Here is a 16,510-nt window from a genome sequence, read left to right as displayed (position 1 = left end):
CCCCCCGCCTTGAGTCTCGAGGGGAAGATGCAGCTGTCTCCTTTGAGCTCTCCTGGCTCCGTGCCCTGGGAGCCAGCTCTTCTCCTGCCCCTTGCAATTCCAGGGGGAAACTGCAAGGTGCTCTCCTTTGGAAGAGAAGATGATGCTTGGAGCAGTCACTAAGGAAACTGAATTTATTTCTAGAAGGGCATGAGTCAGTCCTGTCTCCTTGAACTGAACAGGGCCTTGTGCCTACCATCCCTCAAGCCGCAACTTTTGGCAGCCAAGAACCCCCAGAGCAAAAAAAGGGAAGCTCAAAATTGCAAAAATCACTTGAATTGGTCAGTCAAAAAAAAAAAATAATCTATGCAATGATTTTCAAATGGAAAGGTTTTGCTGTCAAAACTGCAGTGAGGGAGATGCAAAGGGATTGGCCTGATGTGGCCATTCAAAAATCTCCCTCCTAGCTGGCTGTAAAGCCAACTAAATCCTTCTCCAGGATGCTCTGTGTCCTTCTTGCTGACCGGCCGTCCCTGGGGACGTGTCAGCTCCACCGGGTGCTGCCCTGGGTGCGTTTGCAGCCCAGCTGCACCCCTGCAGCTCCCTGCCCCGCTGGGTCTGCACCAGGCTGCCAGCCCAGAGAGGAAAGTCAACCTCTGCCTCGTTGCTCATATCAGAAGGAATTCCTCATTGATTACAGCTAATTTCCTGTGCTGTGAGGGATGGGATCTGCCACACAGCTGCTTTCCAGCTGGCAACATCCTTCCTTCCTTCCTTCCTTCCTTCCTTCCTTCCTTCCTTCCTTCCTCCCTCCCTCCCTCCCTCCCTCCTTTCTTCCCTTCCTCCCTTCCTCCCTTCCTTAACTGAACTGTAAATCACTTCGTACAGTGGAGGTACCTCTGTACTAAGAATTTCTAGTGCATTACCCCAATCTGTCCAAAAGCTGAAGGAATTTTAGGCAGGGAGCAAGCATGCTAAAGGAGCCGAGCTGGGGCTGATGCTGGGGACCAAGCAGGGCAGGGTGGAGGTGCAGGATCCACCGCTGGGCCCTGGGGCAAGGCAGAGGAATGCCCTAATTACAGCACGGTTATGGAAACTGGAAGCTCTCCACTGCCCTGTAGCCAAAGAAACAGGCTCTGCATAGGGATGAGACACAGGACACTGTTCCCAAGGGAAAAAAAAAAAAAAAAAAAAAAAAACCAGCTGATACTGGTCTGGCTCCTTAGCAGGTATAAATGGGTGTCTTCTGCTGATCTGCATCAGATGAAGGTCTGGCCTCCCGGAGCTCCTCAGGAGCTGCAGGGCTGGCTGCAAGCTCTCCACCCTGGGCAAAACGGGTGTCCAGGGAGAAGTGCAGCTCTACGCTGTAACCTTGTCCTCCTCCTCTCCTGGGTGGAGATCTGGGGCGGCAGACACGGCAGCCTGGTGCGTGGAGCAGGTCTGGATAAACGTCAGCCTGGTTCCCCGCTGGCATCCCTTCCCCGCAGGGACTTGTGCCCGCACCCAATTTCATCACATTCAGCTTTGTGGACCTGCAGCTTGGGCTGAGCTGGTGAATGTTGCTTTGGTGATGAGTGTGGGGCAGCTGAAATAGCTTTTGTATAGGGAAGTCTGGTGTCACAAAGCTGCTGGTGCTCGCTGAAGGCGTCGGCAAGCTAGTGGCTAAGGGTGACTCAGTAGGTAAGAGTTTTCCTGGATTTCCAGGAGCAAAGGCTGGAAAAGGTCAGCCACGGTTAAGAAGGAAAGTCCAACCAGCGGTAAATAATCAGTTAACAGATAGGAAACAGCAATGGTGAGATAAGCCTGCAGATAATTTGGGTGTATTCAGCATGGCAGAGATGAAGGGTCATGATGAAGGCATTCAGAGGAATCTTGCAGGATTGGGATTTGGGGATAAAAGATAAAAGGGCTGATGAGGTTCAGGAGAGTACAAAGTGACACACAGAGAGAAAAATTCAACATGACTTCATGTTTAAGACAATGGGCTCGAGGCTGGCCATTGTCTACCTGGGAGTGAGAGCCTGGGATTAGAGCAAACATGAAAAAAAAAAAAAAAAGCAGCATAGGGGAAAACATGAGCTAACCGCTCTGTGACAGCAGAAATCTCAGACCAGGAGTGTCCTGGAGGCTGGAGATCAGCGCTTTGTGCAGCCAAACAGCTCAGCATGAGTCAGCCCCAACTGGAGAGGTGGGAGCTCTTCCTGCAACGCAGAACAGACCCGGGGAACTCCTCGCTGGAGGTTCATGCCAGCAGTTCTCCTGGGCTTGAGAGAACCAGGGCAGATCCCCGGAGGAGCAGCCCCCTGGGGGGGTCTTTGGTTCAGCTCAAAAATTGTCTGAGCTGAAAAGAAAGACCGGGGGAGTGTGAGAGGTGAGCGTCATCAGCGCCTGTCCCCTGCCTAATCCCTGTCCGCTAAATGCCTGTCTAGAATTTCTTCATCTTCGTAACAAGAGGAATCACAAACCATGAGGTTTTATGTTCCTTTGCCGTATAGATCCTAGCTGGGGATGTTCTTTCACTACGCTAGTGTAATCCTTTTTATAAATCCTGTTAAGTCCTATGCTTCAGTGATATCCTTTGGCAACGAGTTTTGCAAGTAAAGTGCTCACTGTGCATTAATCAGAAAGGTTTATTGCTTTATAGTAGTTTGCTGATGCTGGACTGCTATATATAGTTTGCCAGCAATTAGCGGGACGCTTACAAGGTTATTTAAGTAATTTTTTTTCACTTGTACCACAGCTCACTGAACTTTCTGTATGTATGACAACACTTGAAAGACGGCTGTGACAGCAAAGAGGAAGAAAAGCAGAACGAGCCTGGCTCGTGGTGGATGGATCATTTGACAGGGCTATATTTTAGAGACAGGATTTTAATCAGGCACCTTTGATTCAGAGAGCTGCTCGGGCGCTGGGCACACCCTGTGGGGCAGAGGCAGGGGCAGGAGCCCGGCCACATCACCGCTCCTGGGGACCCCGTGGGGACCGCAGACCCAGGGGTCCCAGAGGACTTCTGCAGGCGTCCACCAACCTGCCCAGCCCGCGGTGCTTGGGGTGCCCCCATGGCCCCAGTGAGCTCCCCATTGCCTTCCCCCTGCCCTTTGAAGAGGGCACGGTGTGAGCGCTGGGGGCACGGGGGCTGGGGACCAGCATGGAGGGGTTGGTGGCTTGGATGGGCCAGGCCAGGAGCCGGATGTGCGTGCACAGGGCTTCAGCACCGAAAAATCACCCCTTGCTCAGGCTTCCCCCACCTCCCCCAAGACTTTCTGAGTGCTTTTTACTGCAGCAAATCTCCTAAAAATGGGGGAGCTCTGTCTGCTCGACCCAAGGCATCCAGACCAGGCTGCAAAGAGGGGGGGAACCCTCCCCTGTTCTTTGGAAAGGGCCGGTCTGCGCCCTGACGGAGGTGTTTTAATGACTGTTTTGGATCCCTGAGAGCCAGCGGCTGCCTCCTCCCACGCAGCCCAAGGTAATTCACCTCCTCCAGGCCAGCGTTGGAGGAGGTGTTGACGGGCGCAGAGCGGCTGGTAGAACAGGTTCTGGGCTGGGAGTTGTCTCCGAAACCCTGGGAGACCTGGATGGATCCAGCCCCGAGCACGGGTCCTTCTCCGAGCCCTGGCACAGCAGGCAGCGCGCAGGGATTTGCTCTGCATGGCACTCCTGGGCAGGGCGTCTTTTGCGCGGCGCCGCTAGTAGACAAATTACAGCCTTGCCTCTGTCAAGGTAGATAAGAGACCATGTGATGCTGCGTGGTGGTAAACGGGTTGCAGGCAGGGTAAAGGTGCACAGGGAAATAACCTTGTAGGGAGTCCCTCCCTCCCCGAGCAGCGCAAATCCCCGTGGATCCGCCGGCGCCTTGGCCTGGATGCCTGCGCAGGTTTTGGGGGCTCTCTGAGACTCGTGAAGCCGGGATGTCTTTCAGCAGGAGGAACTGGTCCGATCTCTCCAGGTGGGTGCCTGGGGGGTGGCTGAATGCGGCCAGGAGGCGAGGGTGGGCTGCCGGCACTGTGGGGCGTCGGGGAGGACGGGGACGGACGGGGGCTGCCGTCGGGGGGCTGCTTGCGGAGGTGGCTCGGTGCTGCTGGGGTTTCTCGTGGGTGGGTGAGATCGGAGGCAGTTTTGTTTCTTCTGCCTGGGGAAGCTGAGCTCTGCGTAGGAAAACAGCTCTGGCAAAGCATCCTCGCCCCGCGCTGGGTGTGTTCCTGGTCTCTGGCTCTGTTTGACTTTCTCCGGTGGGCTGTGGCACCGGGCTTGCTGCAAGGGTGGCTGCGGGGCTTCGTGCTCAGCCGTGCAGCCCCTGGGTGCGTGTCCCGGCTCTGCCCATCCGGTGCTGAGCAAGCCCTGATTCATCCCCAGCCTCTGAACCATCCCGGCCCTGCTGCTGCGCCCTTCCCAAAAAGCAATTTGGGCTCCGATGGAAGCTCCTGGGCATGGCCGGGTGAGGCGGGGGCTGGTGGCTCATGGGGATGTGGGGTCAGCCCTGACCCCGCACGGACCCAAGGCTGGTACCGCCGACCTCTGCTGCTGGCTGCGTGGGCGGTGATGGTGGTTCAGACACAGCCCACAAAACGGAGCAGAAATCCCCATCGTGGTGGTGGATCAGAGACCAAGTCCCCTCACCCAGCTGTGAGACAGTGGTCAAAGGGTCCCCAGATCAGCTGTAATTTTGGGTAAGACACCCAGCCCGGTCAGCCCAGAGTTGGGAATTGAGGTCCTGTTGCTCGGAGGCTGCCAGCTCACACCGCTGCCTCCACCATGGGTGCACAAGTATGGATTCAGGGCACATCCAAACCCCGTCCAGATCCACCTCTGAGCTGTGCAGCTGCCCAAACACAAGCCCAGTGGGGTCCTGCACCCAGGAAGTTTCACAACGCAGTGAGGCAGCTTCTCTCTCCCTAGAAGAGGCAGAATTCCCTGAAACAGTACAGATGTCAAATATCTCAGCACTAATGATTAACCGGGCAGGAGAGGACAAGGCAGGGGAGACTTGCCAGTCTTCTTTTACTCATCTCTTTGAGGTTAAAAAAGGCAAGACAGTGAGAAAGAAATCCCTCTTTGAAAAGAGGAGGGAAAGACTGGCAAAGCAAATCCATAGCCTAATGTGTGGATTATTTAATTACCGATAATGAGAAATTGCACGTTGGTAACGCCAGGATATGCGCTGCCTCTGCAGGAGCCAAGCAAATTCGAGGCAGGAAAATCTGTTTCATTTTGAAGAAGCCTGTGCATGCAAATCAAAGAAGTAACCAGCTCTCACACGTGTTTGGACTGGCTTTGGGGCTCCATGCTGTCACCGCAGGAGGGACACGCAAAGAGAGCTTGGCAGAGGCACAGCCCTGCAGCCTTGCGAGCGCAGCCCAGCTGTACATCAATGTTTGCAGGCTCATGGGACGAATGCTGCTGTGGGGGGCTGGCTGGGGACATGTCCCCAGGCAGAGCAAGACCCAGCTGGGGATGCTCACAGAGGCTCCCTGTGGCAGGTCCCAGCCTTCTCCATCCCTGTCCCACCCCATGCCACACATTGGGGACCACCCTGGGGTGGCATGCTGGGGGTGATGGGGATGGGGGAGTGGTAGGGCAGCACACCCCATGGCATCGCTCTGTCTCCAGACAGGGGCTGAGCTGCCCGCTGGGACCCGTGCTCTCCGTTCTGCTTTACTGACCCTCCAGCGCTCCCCTGCCTCCATCCACCAGGAAGAACAGAAGCCGCGAGTGGTTGCGGGGGGTAATGTGGTTTAATTTATGACCCAGGCTTCATTACACAGTAACTTGCAAACCACACGGCGAGTCACTGTGTCCGCAGCAGTGCTGGCAATACCACAGACCCAAGCGTGCTCTGACTTTCACGTTCATAAAGTCAAATTCAAAGCAAACCCTGGGCCTGGATGCAGCTGGAGTGCCAGCCCCTGGTGCTTGCATGGGGCCAGATCCTGCATGGGAGGGCAAAAGCCAGGGCTTCCCAGGAGGAATCTGCCCCTGGTGGTGCTGGTGACCCCGTGTGTTTTTGCAGCTGGTTCAGGACTAGTGCTACAGGTACATGAACGCTGTTGTGAAAAATGCAATGCAGGCACGAAATATTGCCCAACACAGCTCATGTGCTGGCGGAAAGGCTGGGCATGGTTTGCACAGCGGAAGGAAGGGAAAGCTGGTGTTTTCCAAACAACTTTTTATTCGTGTTGGCATTTTAGTCTAAAAAATATTAATTGTTTAAAATAAAATCTTTAAAGGTAACACTTTAAAGGTGCTTATGAACCTTGTCATTTTGGTATAAGGTGTGGCTGTAATACATTCCTGGTCCTTCTGGCTTTGGGAGGCCACATGTGGGGAGCAAGGGGGCTCCCGTGTCCCTGTTCCTGTGCAGAGCTCTTCAGCGGTACTTGCTCTTCAGCCTCAGATGCTTTTGCATCTGAGGCTTTTTGCACAATAAAAATTAAAATGCCACCCCCACAATTCATGCTGGGGCTAAAACCGTCTGCCACTCGTGGTTACCCTTCCAGGTCGTGTGGTTGAGATCCCTGCGGTGGCTCTAGGGTCTTGCTGAGTTACAGGTTAAATATCTGTGCCTGGAAAGGCTTGCTTAATGTAGGGATTCCTTTTAAATGAATGCTGCCTTAAACAGGAGAAATTAGGAGTTGGGAAGTCAAGTGCTTGTGTTGGGAAATGCCCGGATCAGCTGGGTGGAGCGAGAGCACTTTGCGACACCCGGCTCGCGTTGGTGTCCCTCTGTCCCTGCCCCGTGCAACCCTGCTGGGGAGGGTCCCTCCGCCACCCCCTGGGCCCTTCCGAGGACACTGCGGTCCCTTTTCTTTGTGGGATCCCCGCGAGGCACACAGCCTCACCATGACCTTATGTTCCACCCCAAACAGCCTGGCCAAGCAGAGGACGCTTGAGGATGAAGAAGAGCAGCAAAGGGAGCGCCGGCGAAGGCACCGGAGCCTGCTGTCCTCCTCATCGGTGGATGAAGAACCTCCAAGCCCAGTGAAAGACCCCAGCCCAACGCCCAGCAGGTGCGTGAGGTCCTGCTGGCATCGGCCTCACTCGTGGTACTGAGTGCTTGCAGCTTGCCGCCTTGTTCTCTTGCCTGGGTTGGAGAGGGGTAGGATGTGGCTGCATGGACAAGGTAAACAGGACATGTCCCCCTTCCCTGGTGCTAGCACAGGCCAGCTATGTGGTGAATGCAATGCGGGGATTCAGGACGAGGATAAATATTATCCCACCTACTTTCCAAGCCCTGGAGGCCATGTAGATACAGCCCATGTGGTCCTGCACAAGTGTCCTACCTGCCCCTTCCCAGGCTGGTGCCTGTGTTTGCCTGGGAAAGGAGGGGAAAAGGCTTGTTTGGCAGACTGTATCTGGACTGTGGCTGACAGCTGCCATAGCAGATGGTCTTACAACCTATGTTTTAAACCTAAAGACAGTGACATTTTTTCCTAATCCACTGAAGGGACAGTCACAAGTCTCAAACAGGGATGCTGCTCTGAGCCCACAGCACAGCTCCTTGGCACAAGACTTGGTGGGTGCCAATGTTTTATGGGGTTTCCAAAGGCTACTGGACACATTTATGGAGCTACGGTGAGCTTCTGAATATCAAGACATGCCCTGAAGTCCCCCAGCTTCCCCTGGTTGGAGACTTCATACCTGTCCTGCACTTTTCCTAGGCATCCACTATTATCCTGCTGCTGAAACTGCTGAGAGGCCTCCTGCACAGAGCAGGGCTCTGCTGCTGCTTGCTGTTACCAGCTCTCTGTTTTTGCTAGCATTGCTCTTTCCTTGGGAAGGGAATGGGAAGGAGCTGGGCTGCCTTCACCCCACTTAAAACATTTGTTGGCCAGTCCTGCAGGCACTCCTGGTCCAGCCTGGGAGGTGCTTGCTTTCCCAGGCCATGTGCTGCTGCCGTGGGTTGAGGCTGCAGAAATGCTACATTTTTCTGCCAAAAACAAGGAAAAAGAGACGTAATCCAAACTTTTGGAAACTTTTTGCCGCAGCCCTGGCACAGGCTGCCCAAAGGCTGTGGGGTCTCCTCCTTGGGGAGCTCCAAACCCGCCTGAATGTGGCCCTGGGCACCCTGCAGGGGGGACTTGAGGGACCCAGGGGACCCTTCCCACCTCCACCACTCTGTGATTTTGTGACTCCAGAGACACCTGTGGGATTTGTATGTGCCCCAGAGCCTCTCTCTGAGTGAACCTCACCTGCTGGAAGCCATCCCTCCGGCCCAGGGTGCTGAGGCCTGACCCCTGCTTGGTCTCTCTCTAGGCCCCAGTCCCTGGTGAAGCCGGCGTCTCCGGAGGAAGAGGAGGAGCGCAAGCTCTCGGAGGTGCTGAAGACGCAAGAAGGGAGACGGACAAGGTCCCCGTTGGCTGTGTCTGAGAAGCCGAAACAGGAGAAGGAGCAGCGGGAGGCAGCGGTGGGAGCGAGCTGCGAGCTGGCTGCAGCTCAGCCCCACACAGGGCAGGAGAGCGGCCGGGCTGCAGAGCGGGGTCAGGATGCGGCCACGGGCAGAGAAGCCTCAGCAGGAGACCAGCACCCAGAGCCAGCCCACGAGAGGAAGATGGTGGTGAGGGGACGGCTGCAGGACAAAGAGGGACAAGGCACGGGGACACCCCAAGGGGAGCAGCGGAGGGATGAGGGGGAGCCGCAGCAGCAAGCGGCTCCGGAGCTGGGGGCCTGCCGGGTCCGCGAGGTGAAGATCCTGACCCGAACGAGGACCCGCAGCACAGAGGAGAAGACAGCCTCAGAGGGGACCCCGTCTCCGGACCAGCAGGTGAGCAGGATGTGGGAAAGGTGCTGAGCCTTGGGGTGTGCAGCCCTGGAAGGACAAGAGGAAGGGCGAGAGACCAAAAGTAGCAGGAGGGAGATGCAGCCTCTGGGCTTTTGGGGGAGGTGTGTTTGGGCAAGGTGCTTCTCGTTTGGGTGTGGGAGGGCTTCGTGGTGCCGCTGGAGGAGCAGCATCTCCTCGCCATGCATGGCTGGGGGGGTGCCGGGTGCCCATGCTGTCCATGCCCCCACCACACTTGCTCTAGAAGATGGATGAGGTGGTACCGGGGTCCCACTACCTCCTTTCCCTGCCTTGCACGTGCTATTCTGATCACCTTCTCCTGGAAGCCCCTACTGATTTCCATCAGGCTTTCACTGAAGGGGTGTTAGGGGTGTTAGGGGTGCTTTGTGAATCCAAAGAAGACAGCCAAGGTTTGGAGGGTTTGGATCTCAAACCCCTGTCTCCAAACCATTTCCACCCTGGCTGCTCTGATCCCTGCACCTGAACCTTCCCCACAAACTCTGCACAGGTGCATCAGATGTCTGCTTTTTCCTCAGCATCCACCCAGGAGTCCCTTAAAGGAGGTAATACAGCCCCCTCCCACCCAAGATGAACCTCCAGAAAAGTCAGATGCTTCTCGAAATTATGCCACTTACAGTAGTTCCATCAGAAGAAGCAGCCCAAGGACTGTCTCCTTTCGGGTAAGAGCAAAAGCAAGTGGGAGGAAGACTCCTGTTAAGGCAGTGGAAGATGAAGGAAGGGATGCTTTGGTATCCATGCCGTGTTGGCAGAGCCTGTTCCGAAATGTGTATTTGAAATCCATCCTTGGTCTAGGCATTGCAGCTCTGCTTCAGTCTTCCCTCCCTTTCCCTTCTCCTTGTCAGACCAAAGGCGTGTGACTGTGGACAAGTCCATGTTCATATGCTTTGTGCTGGCATGGAAACTTGTGGGAAGTAGTGAGAAAATAGGGAGCGCGTTGTCCTCGGATTTCCCAAAGAGTCACAGGAATAACCATCCACCCTCTGGCATTTCTATTCTTCTCTGAGAATGCAGGAGGAAAAACAATCCATCCTCCATCTCATTCCTTGTTACATCCCTGAGAATATCTCCATTTCTAGCCTGTGCCCACTTAAAAAAAAAAAAAAAAAAAAAGGCTCTGTAATAAAAGGCTGGGAAAAGCACCAAAGCCATTGAGTTCCTCCATGCTGTGAATTAGGGCTGCCTGGGTAGGTTTACCTGAATTCACAGTGCTTCACTGGGAATGAAATAGCACTACCAAGTGTCTTCAATCCAGACAGCTTAGATGTGAGGTGGGCTCTGACGTGGGTGAAAGCAGTGCTAGATTGAAAACCAGGGAGCTGACTCTGACCCAGTTTTCCCTGTGTTTATCTGTGATGACCAAGGATGGCTCCAGTGTCTCCTTGCCTTGTGTCTTCCAGGTGATCTCAAGGAAACAGAAAGAAGAAGATGAAAGCCCTCTCACAAGGAGGTCAGCAACCCTCTTCATGCTGCTTCGGCCTTCCTGGGCAGGGATGCTTGTTTTCCAAGGGAGAGGAGGGGATGGGGCCTGGGACCAGCTAGTGAGTGCCCTGGCACAGGTCTCCTGTCCCCAGGGTGCCTGGCTGACCAGGCAGCGATGCCTGGAGTGAGAGCAGACAGACCAAAGTCCACCGCAGAGCTGGCATCTGTACAGGTCACCCCCAGCTTGTGCCTGTGGTCTCTTGGTTGATGCAGTCTCTGACCGGTGTTTGCATCTGCACTGCCAGGAGTTGGTTACAGTGCCACAAAAGTGTCCCCCCACCCTTGGAGCTATCCAGAACCCAACCGTACAGGTCCCTGAGCAACTTGATCTCGCTTTGGAGGGCGGTTCAAGTTACCCTCCACATCTCTGTGGCAAGGTTTGGGCTAGGGGCTTAAAACTTCTCAGGGAACTGAGGGCTCAGGTCTGGAAGCAGGGGGTGGATAAGACTCCCCGTCCTACCTGGGACAGGGGAGCAGGGCTTTATGGGCACCTGGGCTTGCTCCTCTGGGTACCATAGACAAAACCCTCCTGACCTGTGTGAAGATGCAGCTCAGACCTGGCAGCTGAGGACAGGGTAAATTGGGCAGCTAAGAGCTCTTTTCAATGTATGGACCCTAGGAAGGTGGTGAGACCCTGAGATCTCAGTCATCAGCACTGGCAGATGGGATCAGGTGTCAGATGGGGCCTCCTCCCAACAAGTGGAGCCCCCCATGGGCCGAGTCCAGGGCATGGTGGGGGCTGCATTCAATTCCCTCCCCTCTTCTTCACCAGCGCGAGCCTGAGGATCCCAGGTAGCAACACCACCATCGAGGAGAAGCTGGAAAAGTACACCTCGGCTGTGCAGGTACCGAAACCCTCGGCACAGCCAGGCTGGTGCAGGGATGGGGGGGGGGGAAGAGGGAAAGGGGGCCTGGAGCTGAGCTGGGAAGGCAGAGGGGGACTGGGCTTCACCAAAAAACACAGCCCTGATGGGGATGAAGACAGTCCCATGCAGAAAAATGGATCAGCCTCAGGGTATAGGAGCAGAGGGGATATCCCTTGGAGAGGGGTTGTGGGGATGCTGCATGGTCCTGGTGGGCAATCCCATGAGCTGGTGATGGGCAGGGAAGGAGCTGACCCAGGGCTTTGCTCTTCACCCCTTGGGGTGCAGCACGGCCCCTGCTCACAGCCCTCTCTCCTCGCAGCGCTCGGGGTCGGTGAGATCTTCCGTGACTGTTCAGAAGAGCCTCGTGGTGACCTCGGAGGGGGTGGCCAGCAAGCGCAACTTCTTCGAGGCCAGCGCTCCCAGCAAGGCTGAGCCGCTCGCAGCCAGGAAGGTGAGGGCAGGAGTCACCGGGGGGAGTCCTGTGCCAGGGCAGGCACCAGCTTTTTGGGCAAATCCTCCCTGGTTTGGGTACCAACGCACACTGTGGCAGGCTGCTGGTGGGAGTTTGGTGGTTGTTGTGTGAGCAGGGCTGGGCTTGAGCCACCGAAACCGTGCTCTGGCAGCGTGTGGGTTTGTGCCGATGTGCTGGTATTTGGGGAGCTGGGAGGGAGCCAAGGTGTGGGCTGGTCTCTGCCTGCTGCAGGCTTGTCCCGTCTCCCTGTGCCCTGGGGGTTTGTCCTGGGTTGCCTTTGTGCAATGGGAGAGCTGGTGCTGCAACCGTGGTGTCCCTCTCTGTGCCACAGGACAACCTGAAGATCCCGGGGTCGGTGACATCCCGCATTAATCTGTGGATCAGCCGAACTCAGGAGCCTGCCAAGGAGGAAAAGAGCAAGGTACCAGCTTGTGCCAAGAGCTCGGGCTCAACTCCTGGCAGCTGGCAGCCTAGTGGGACAACCCCCTGCATCTGGGGAAGGTGGGCCTTGGAGGGTTTGAAAAACCCCTGGTTGAACCCACTAAAGGGTCTGAGAGAAGCTTCGGGTCATAGGTTCAGCTGCCACCTGCAGGCCGCTGGGAGATGAGCTGTATGCTCACTGCTTACCCACTGAGCTCTGTGGGGCCTGGAAACAGAATGAGAATGAGTTGGGTGGGAAGGGACCTCAAGTACCACCTAATTCGAACCCCCCTGCCGTGGGCACACCACCTCACACCAGACCAGGCTGCTCAAAGCCCCATCCAGCCTGGCCCTGAGACCCGGTGTGCACCAAGAGGTCCTGCTGAGTACTGGGCCTGATCTGCGTCCTGGTGCAGATCCCAGCCCCCCAGTACAGGGGGTCCCACAGCCAGGGGGACAAAGTGCCTGGCTGTGGGGACTCAGACTCAGGTGCTGCTCCAGGGATGTGGATTAAAGGGAGATGGGCAGGAGACCCTTTGTCCTCAAGACAACTCACTGTACTTGGAAAGGAGAGAATCAGCCAGGACAAATGCTGGGCAGGTGTCACCCCGAAAAGCAATAAGATTTTGCCGCTGCTCGTGGCAGCTGTTTGGGTACAGGAGGGGCAGCTCCAGCCCAGCCCCGCAGCTGGGGCGGGCAAGCCTGGGCACCCCGGTGCTGAGCTCCGGGATTAGCACTGCCCAAACGTGTCTGTGCCGGGAGGCTGAGCTGGCTCTGGCTGCTGGGAAAGGGTTTGCTCCTGGGGTCACTCCTGGGTAAGGCTTTTTTTTCCTTGTATTTTCCTGTAATAAAGCTGCCATTCACTTCTGCGGGCTGGAGCTGCACTTGGTTTTTGGGGTCTACAGGTGTAGGATCTCAAGGCTGGCTGGTTTTAGCTGGGGCAATCATACTTTGAGGGCTGGTTACAGGCAGCAAGGCAATGATGCATATGATGCATGGAGAAAACCTTCTTCTGCCACTCACTGCTCTCTTATTTGCAGGACATCGGGAAAATAAACAGCCTGCCAAAGCGTGATGTCTGGGTAAAGCAGCCCAGAGACGCCCCTGCAGGCACCAAGGTAGATGTGGAGCTGCGCTGAAAACTGCTCTGAGCTGGGGCAGAACTGGGACCTGCTCGCCCGTGCATCACCCCCAGCCTCAGCCCCGGCCTCACTGTTTCTCACTTTCTCTTCCAGCTGCAATAATATCATATGCAATAATATCAGATGATCTGGGAAAAACTGGTTTGCTCTGAAGATCAAAGCCTGGCCCTGCCCAATCATCCATGCCGGCCCTGCCCACTGCCATGAGAGTCCCCACTGCCACGTGTGGGTGGAACGGGGTGGCCGGGGTCCTCTGCTTGTGGGCTGGGAAGGAAGGAGGCTGGAATCCCATCCCCGCGTCCCCAACCCTCACTCCCTGCCTCTCCAGGAATATCCTGGCCTGGAGGTTCCCTGCGGGTGCTGAAGGCAGGCTCTTGCCTCTCTTCCCTGCAACATTTTGGCATTCTGCTCCTAATCCCTGGCTGTGCCCCAAACTGTGCTTGCTAAGGGGAACAGCCTGTGCATGTACCTTGCAGCCAGATCCTGCTGTGGGGTGAGAGGCTGCCGGGCCAGGGGAGTTTTGGCTGCCCACCCATGGACCGTGCCCATCCCTGAGTGTGGGGTGAGGTGGGGGTGCAGGCAGGTGTCATCTTCTCCCCAAGCTGTGACTGCTGGAGGGGACCTAACCCCCTAAAACACTGTTTGCAAAGTTGCTCATGCGCCAGCCTAGCTTGAAGACCCCGTGGAGGGCAGGTGGACCTGATAGCACTGGTGCTTCCCTCCAGCACACAGCTCAAACATGTCCTTCTCCACCACTCCCGTCCCCTGCAAGCAGTGACCCCTTTTGCTGAGTGCTATGCGGAGGGCAGGCTGGCCACAGACCTACTTGTGGGGCTGCGTGGAGCTGGGAGCCCTGTCCTGGGCCCCTTCTGCTAGCCCTGTTCCCCTCTCACACTTCCCCTGGAGCCCTTTGTGATGCAGACCCCAAAGCCACCTGGTCCCCATGCTCCCCGGCTGCTGTGCCCACCCTGGGGGGGGCACAAGGTACTTTGGGCAGCCCATGACACGATGCTCAAATCCTGCTGGGGCCGTGCCACGGGCTGGGGCTGTGCCTTCAGCAACCACTGCGGTGTCCAAATTCGGTGTGGGACCCTCCTGCTGCCCCTTGGTCTCATCTTGCTTGTCGGGCTTTAGAAGGGATTTGGTTTTCCTCTATGACTTTTTTTTTTGTCTAATAAAAGTTCTTTCTAAGAAGCTCCTGGTTGGCTGCTCCTGGACTGGGACCTGAAGGGTTTGCTTCCCATCTTCTCGCAAGAGGAAAAAAGGCAAAAACGTGAGACAGATGTCTCAAGGGGGTGGGGGTGTAAAAACAATCCGAACCTTCACAGGACAGCATCTTGGTGCGGAGGGTCTGGTCCCTGGCGCTGCCTTATCAGCGTCCCCAGCCCTAGAAGGTGACAGCTGGCTGGCTTGTGTCAGCCCCTCGGGCACTCACGTATCTCCGTCCGGCGGGTTTAAAATAGCAAATCTCTGAGGCCACACAATAGCTTGGGCTTATATGGGCTCCTGGGGGGGCAGGGGGAGCGCGGAGGGGGCCGGGGCTGCAGCTGCCAAAATAGCAGCTCACAAGTGTTGCATTCCTTGCTGGGCGCCGGGCGCATTCCTGCCGGCGCTGCCCGCCCCGGGGTGGGCGCTGGGGGCCCCTTATAGCCTCTGCCCCCCAAGGAGCACACCCCAGACACCCGCCGGCTCCCCCGCGGCTCCGTGGGACCTCACCTGCGCCCCACAGCAGAGGTAAGGCTGGGGCAGCGTGGGATGCTCGGGCGCTGCTGTGAAAGTCCAAGAGATAAAGGCTCGGCGTGGATTTGGCTTGGGGCTGACGGCCCTGCCCAGCTGCTTTCACTGGGATGTGTTTCTGCTGTGAAGGCATTCCCCCGGGGAAAGCATCAGGACCCTCTCCAGTGGGTTTCTCTGCAGCACATCCAATGCTGTTTGAGTGACACAAGATGGCTGGAAAGGATTTTGGGTGCCCTTGGGGGATCTCGTAGATCCCTGCTCCCCGTGTCTCCGGGCGGACAGGAGGGATGCGGTGCTTTGGGAGCATCGTACTGGCCCAGGGGGACCATCAGAGCCAGGATGCTCCCGTTCCTTTCAGAACAAGTGTTCAGAGCTTTAACTGGAAGATTTATCCTGCTTCTGTGCCATTTTCTGCACAGAGGATGGAAAAATATTTCTTAGAGGCATTTTCCAGTGTAACGTTAGCTTTTCTTGTGTGCTCCGTTAACAGCCCTGATTTTGCTGCTGTTCCTCAGTAAATGTTTGGTGGGATCTGGTGATGTAGCAGAGAGGAGGTGAATGGGAATGCAGAAATACACTTCCAGAATTGCACATTTACAGCCTCGTGGCCAGGAGGGGATCTCTGCTCCTGTGTTGTGCAAGGGCCCCATGAAGCCCTGGCTGCTAGTGGCTACATAAAAGGGTTTGGCCAAACTCTGGGGTGGCAGGATGGTGCCTCGCAGGGCCAGGCATGGGGAGTTCTGGGGAATGCATGGGGCTGAGCCCCGGGTCCGTCGGAGGAAAGGGGACAACAGCAGCAGCTGGGGCAGTGAACCTGGCACAGACAGGGCTGGCTTCTGACTTCATTTGTCTCCAAAAAGCACTCCTGAGTCATTGCTCAGGAGGGAGGTTTGACAGCCGTGTGGTATGCTGAGGCATCCCTCCTGCAGTGCATCTTCCCCATGCCTGTGGGTCCCAGTCCCGGATTCAGCATCTTTAATAAGCAATCCTGAAGCCTGTTCGACCCATCCAGGGTAATAAATGCCCAACAGATGCAGCTAGGGCCAGTTGTTCCCGGTCGCCCGATGGGAGCGGGGCAGCGGTGCTGCTCTGGGAACAGGTGGTTCAGCACATGGAGGTTATTTCTAGAGCTGCCTCGCGCTGTCCTGCCGCATTGCAGCCTCGCTGAGGTCCCGCAGGAGCAGGGTGGCCGGGCTGTGCAGGGGCTGGGCTGCGCGACCTTGTGCTGCAGCATCGGGTGGGAGCAGGGCGAGGAGTGCCGATGGGTGGCATTCACCCAGCCGTGGGCTGGGAGGGAGATAGGTGTGCGAGGAAGATGAGCGTGGATATTTCCACGGTTTTAGCTACACTTAGCCCTGCTGCTAAACTGGGATCTGAATTATTGTCCCCTTTCGCTAAGCTCAGCCTCGGGACCGGGATGCTGAGGGAAATGCCCCTGCTGAGCCCAGGTTGCCCCTCTGCACTTGGAGGGCTGGGTGATCTCGCTGAGATCTTGTGCTGCGGCTGTAAATTGGAGATAATGGGATGTCCCTGCAAGTTCCCATATCCCAGCTGAGCTAAGAATAGTCAGGAAGCAAAACAAGCTGAACGTTATAATTGGGTAATTTTCCCGTGCCCTGAG

The 16,510-nt window shown here is 56.3% G+C and overlaps 1 protein-coding gene across 1 annotated transcript; it reads left to right on the top strand.

Annotated features, from left to right (window-relative positions):
• The first annotated feature begins 3,554 nt into the window (after positions 1–3,554).
• LAD1 (ladinin 1) lies at positions 3,555–13,160 on the top strand. Its single transcript, XM_035561589.1, has 10 exons — positions 3,555–3,693; positions 3,805–3,925; positions 6,843–6,983; positions 8,230–8,737; positions 9,289–9,432; positions 10,171–10,220; positions 11,025–11,097; positions 11,438–11,569; positions 11,922–12,011; positions 13,051–13,160. Exons 1-10 carry the CDS (start codon positions 3,555–3,557, stop codon positions 13,147–13,149), a joined length of 1,497 nt encoding a protein of 498 aa, XP_035417482.1. The 3' UTR covers positions 13,150–13,160.
• Positions 13,161–16,510: the final 3,350 nt, after the last annotated feature.

This window comes from Cygnus atratus, chromosome 24 (assembly GCF_013377495.2).
Source record: "Cygnus atratus isolate AKBS03 ecotype Queensland, Australia chromosome 24, CAtr_DNAZoo_HiC_assembly, whole genome shotgun sequence".
NCBI lineage: Eukaryota > Metazoa > Chordata > Aves > Anseriformes > Anatidae > Cygnus > Cygnus atratus.
This window is presented reverse-complemented; position numbering and strand designations above follow the sequence as displayed.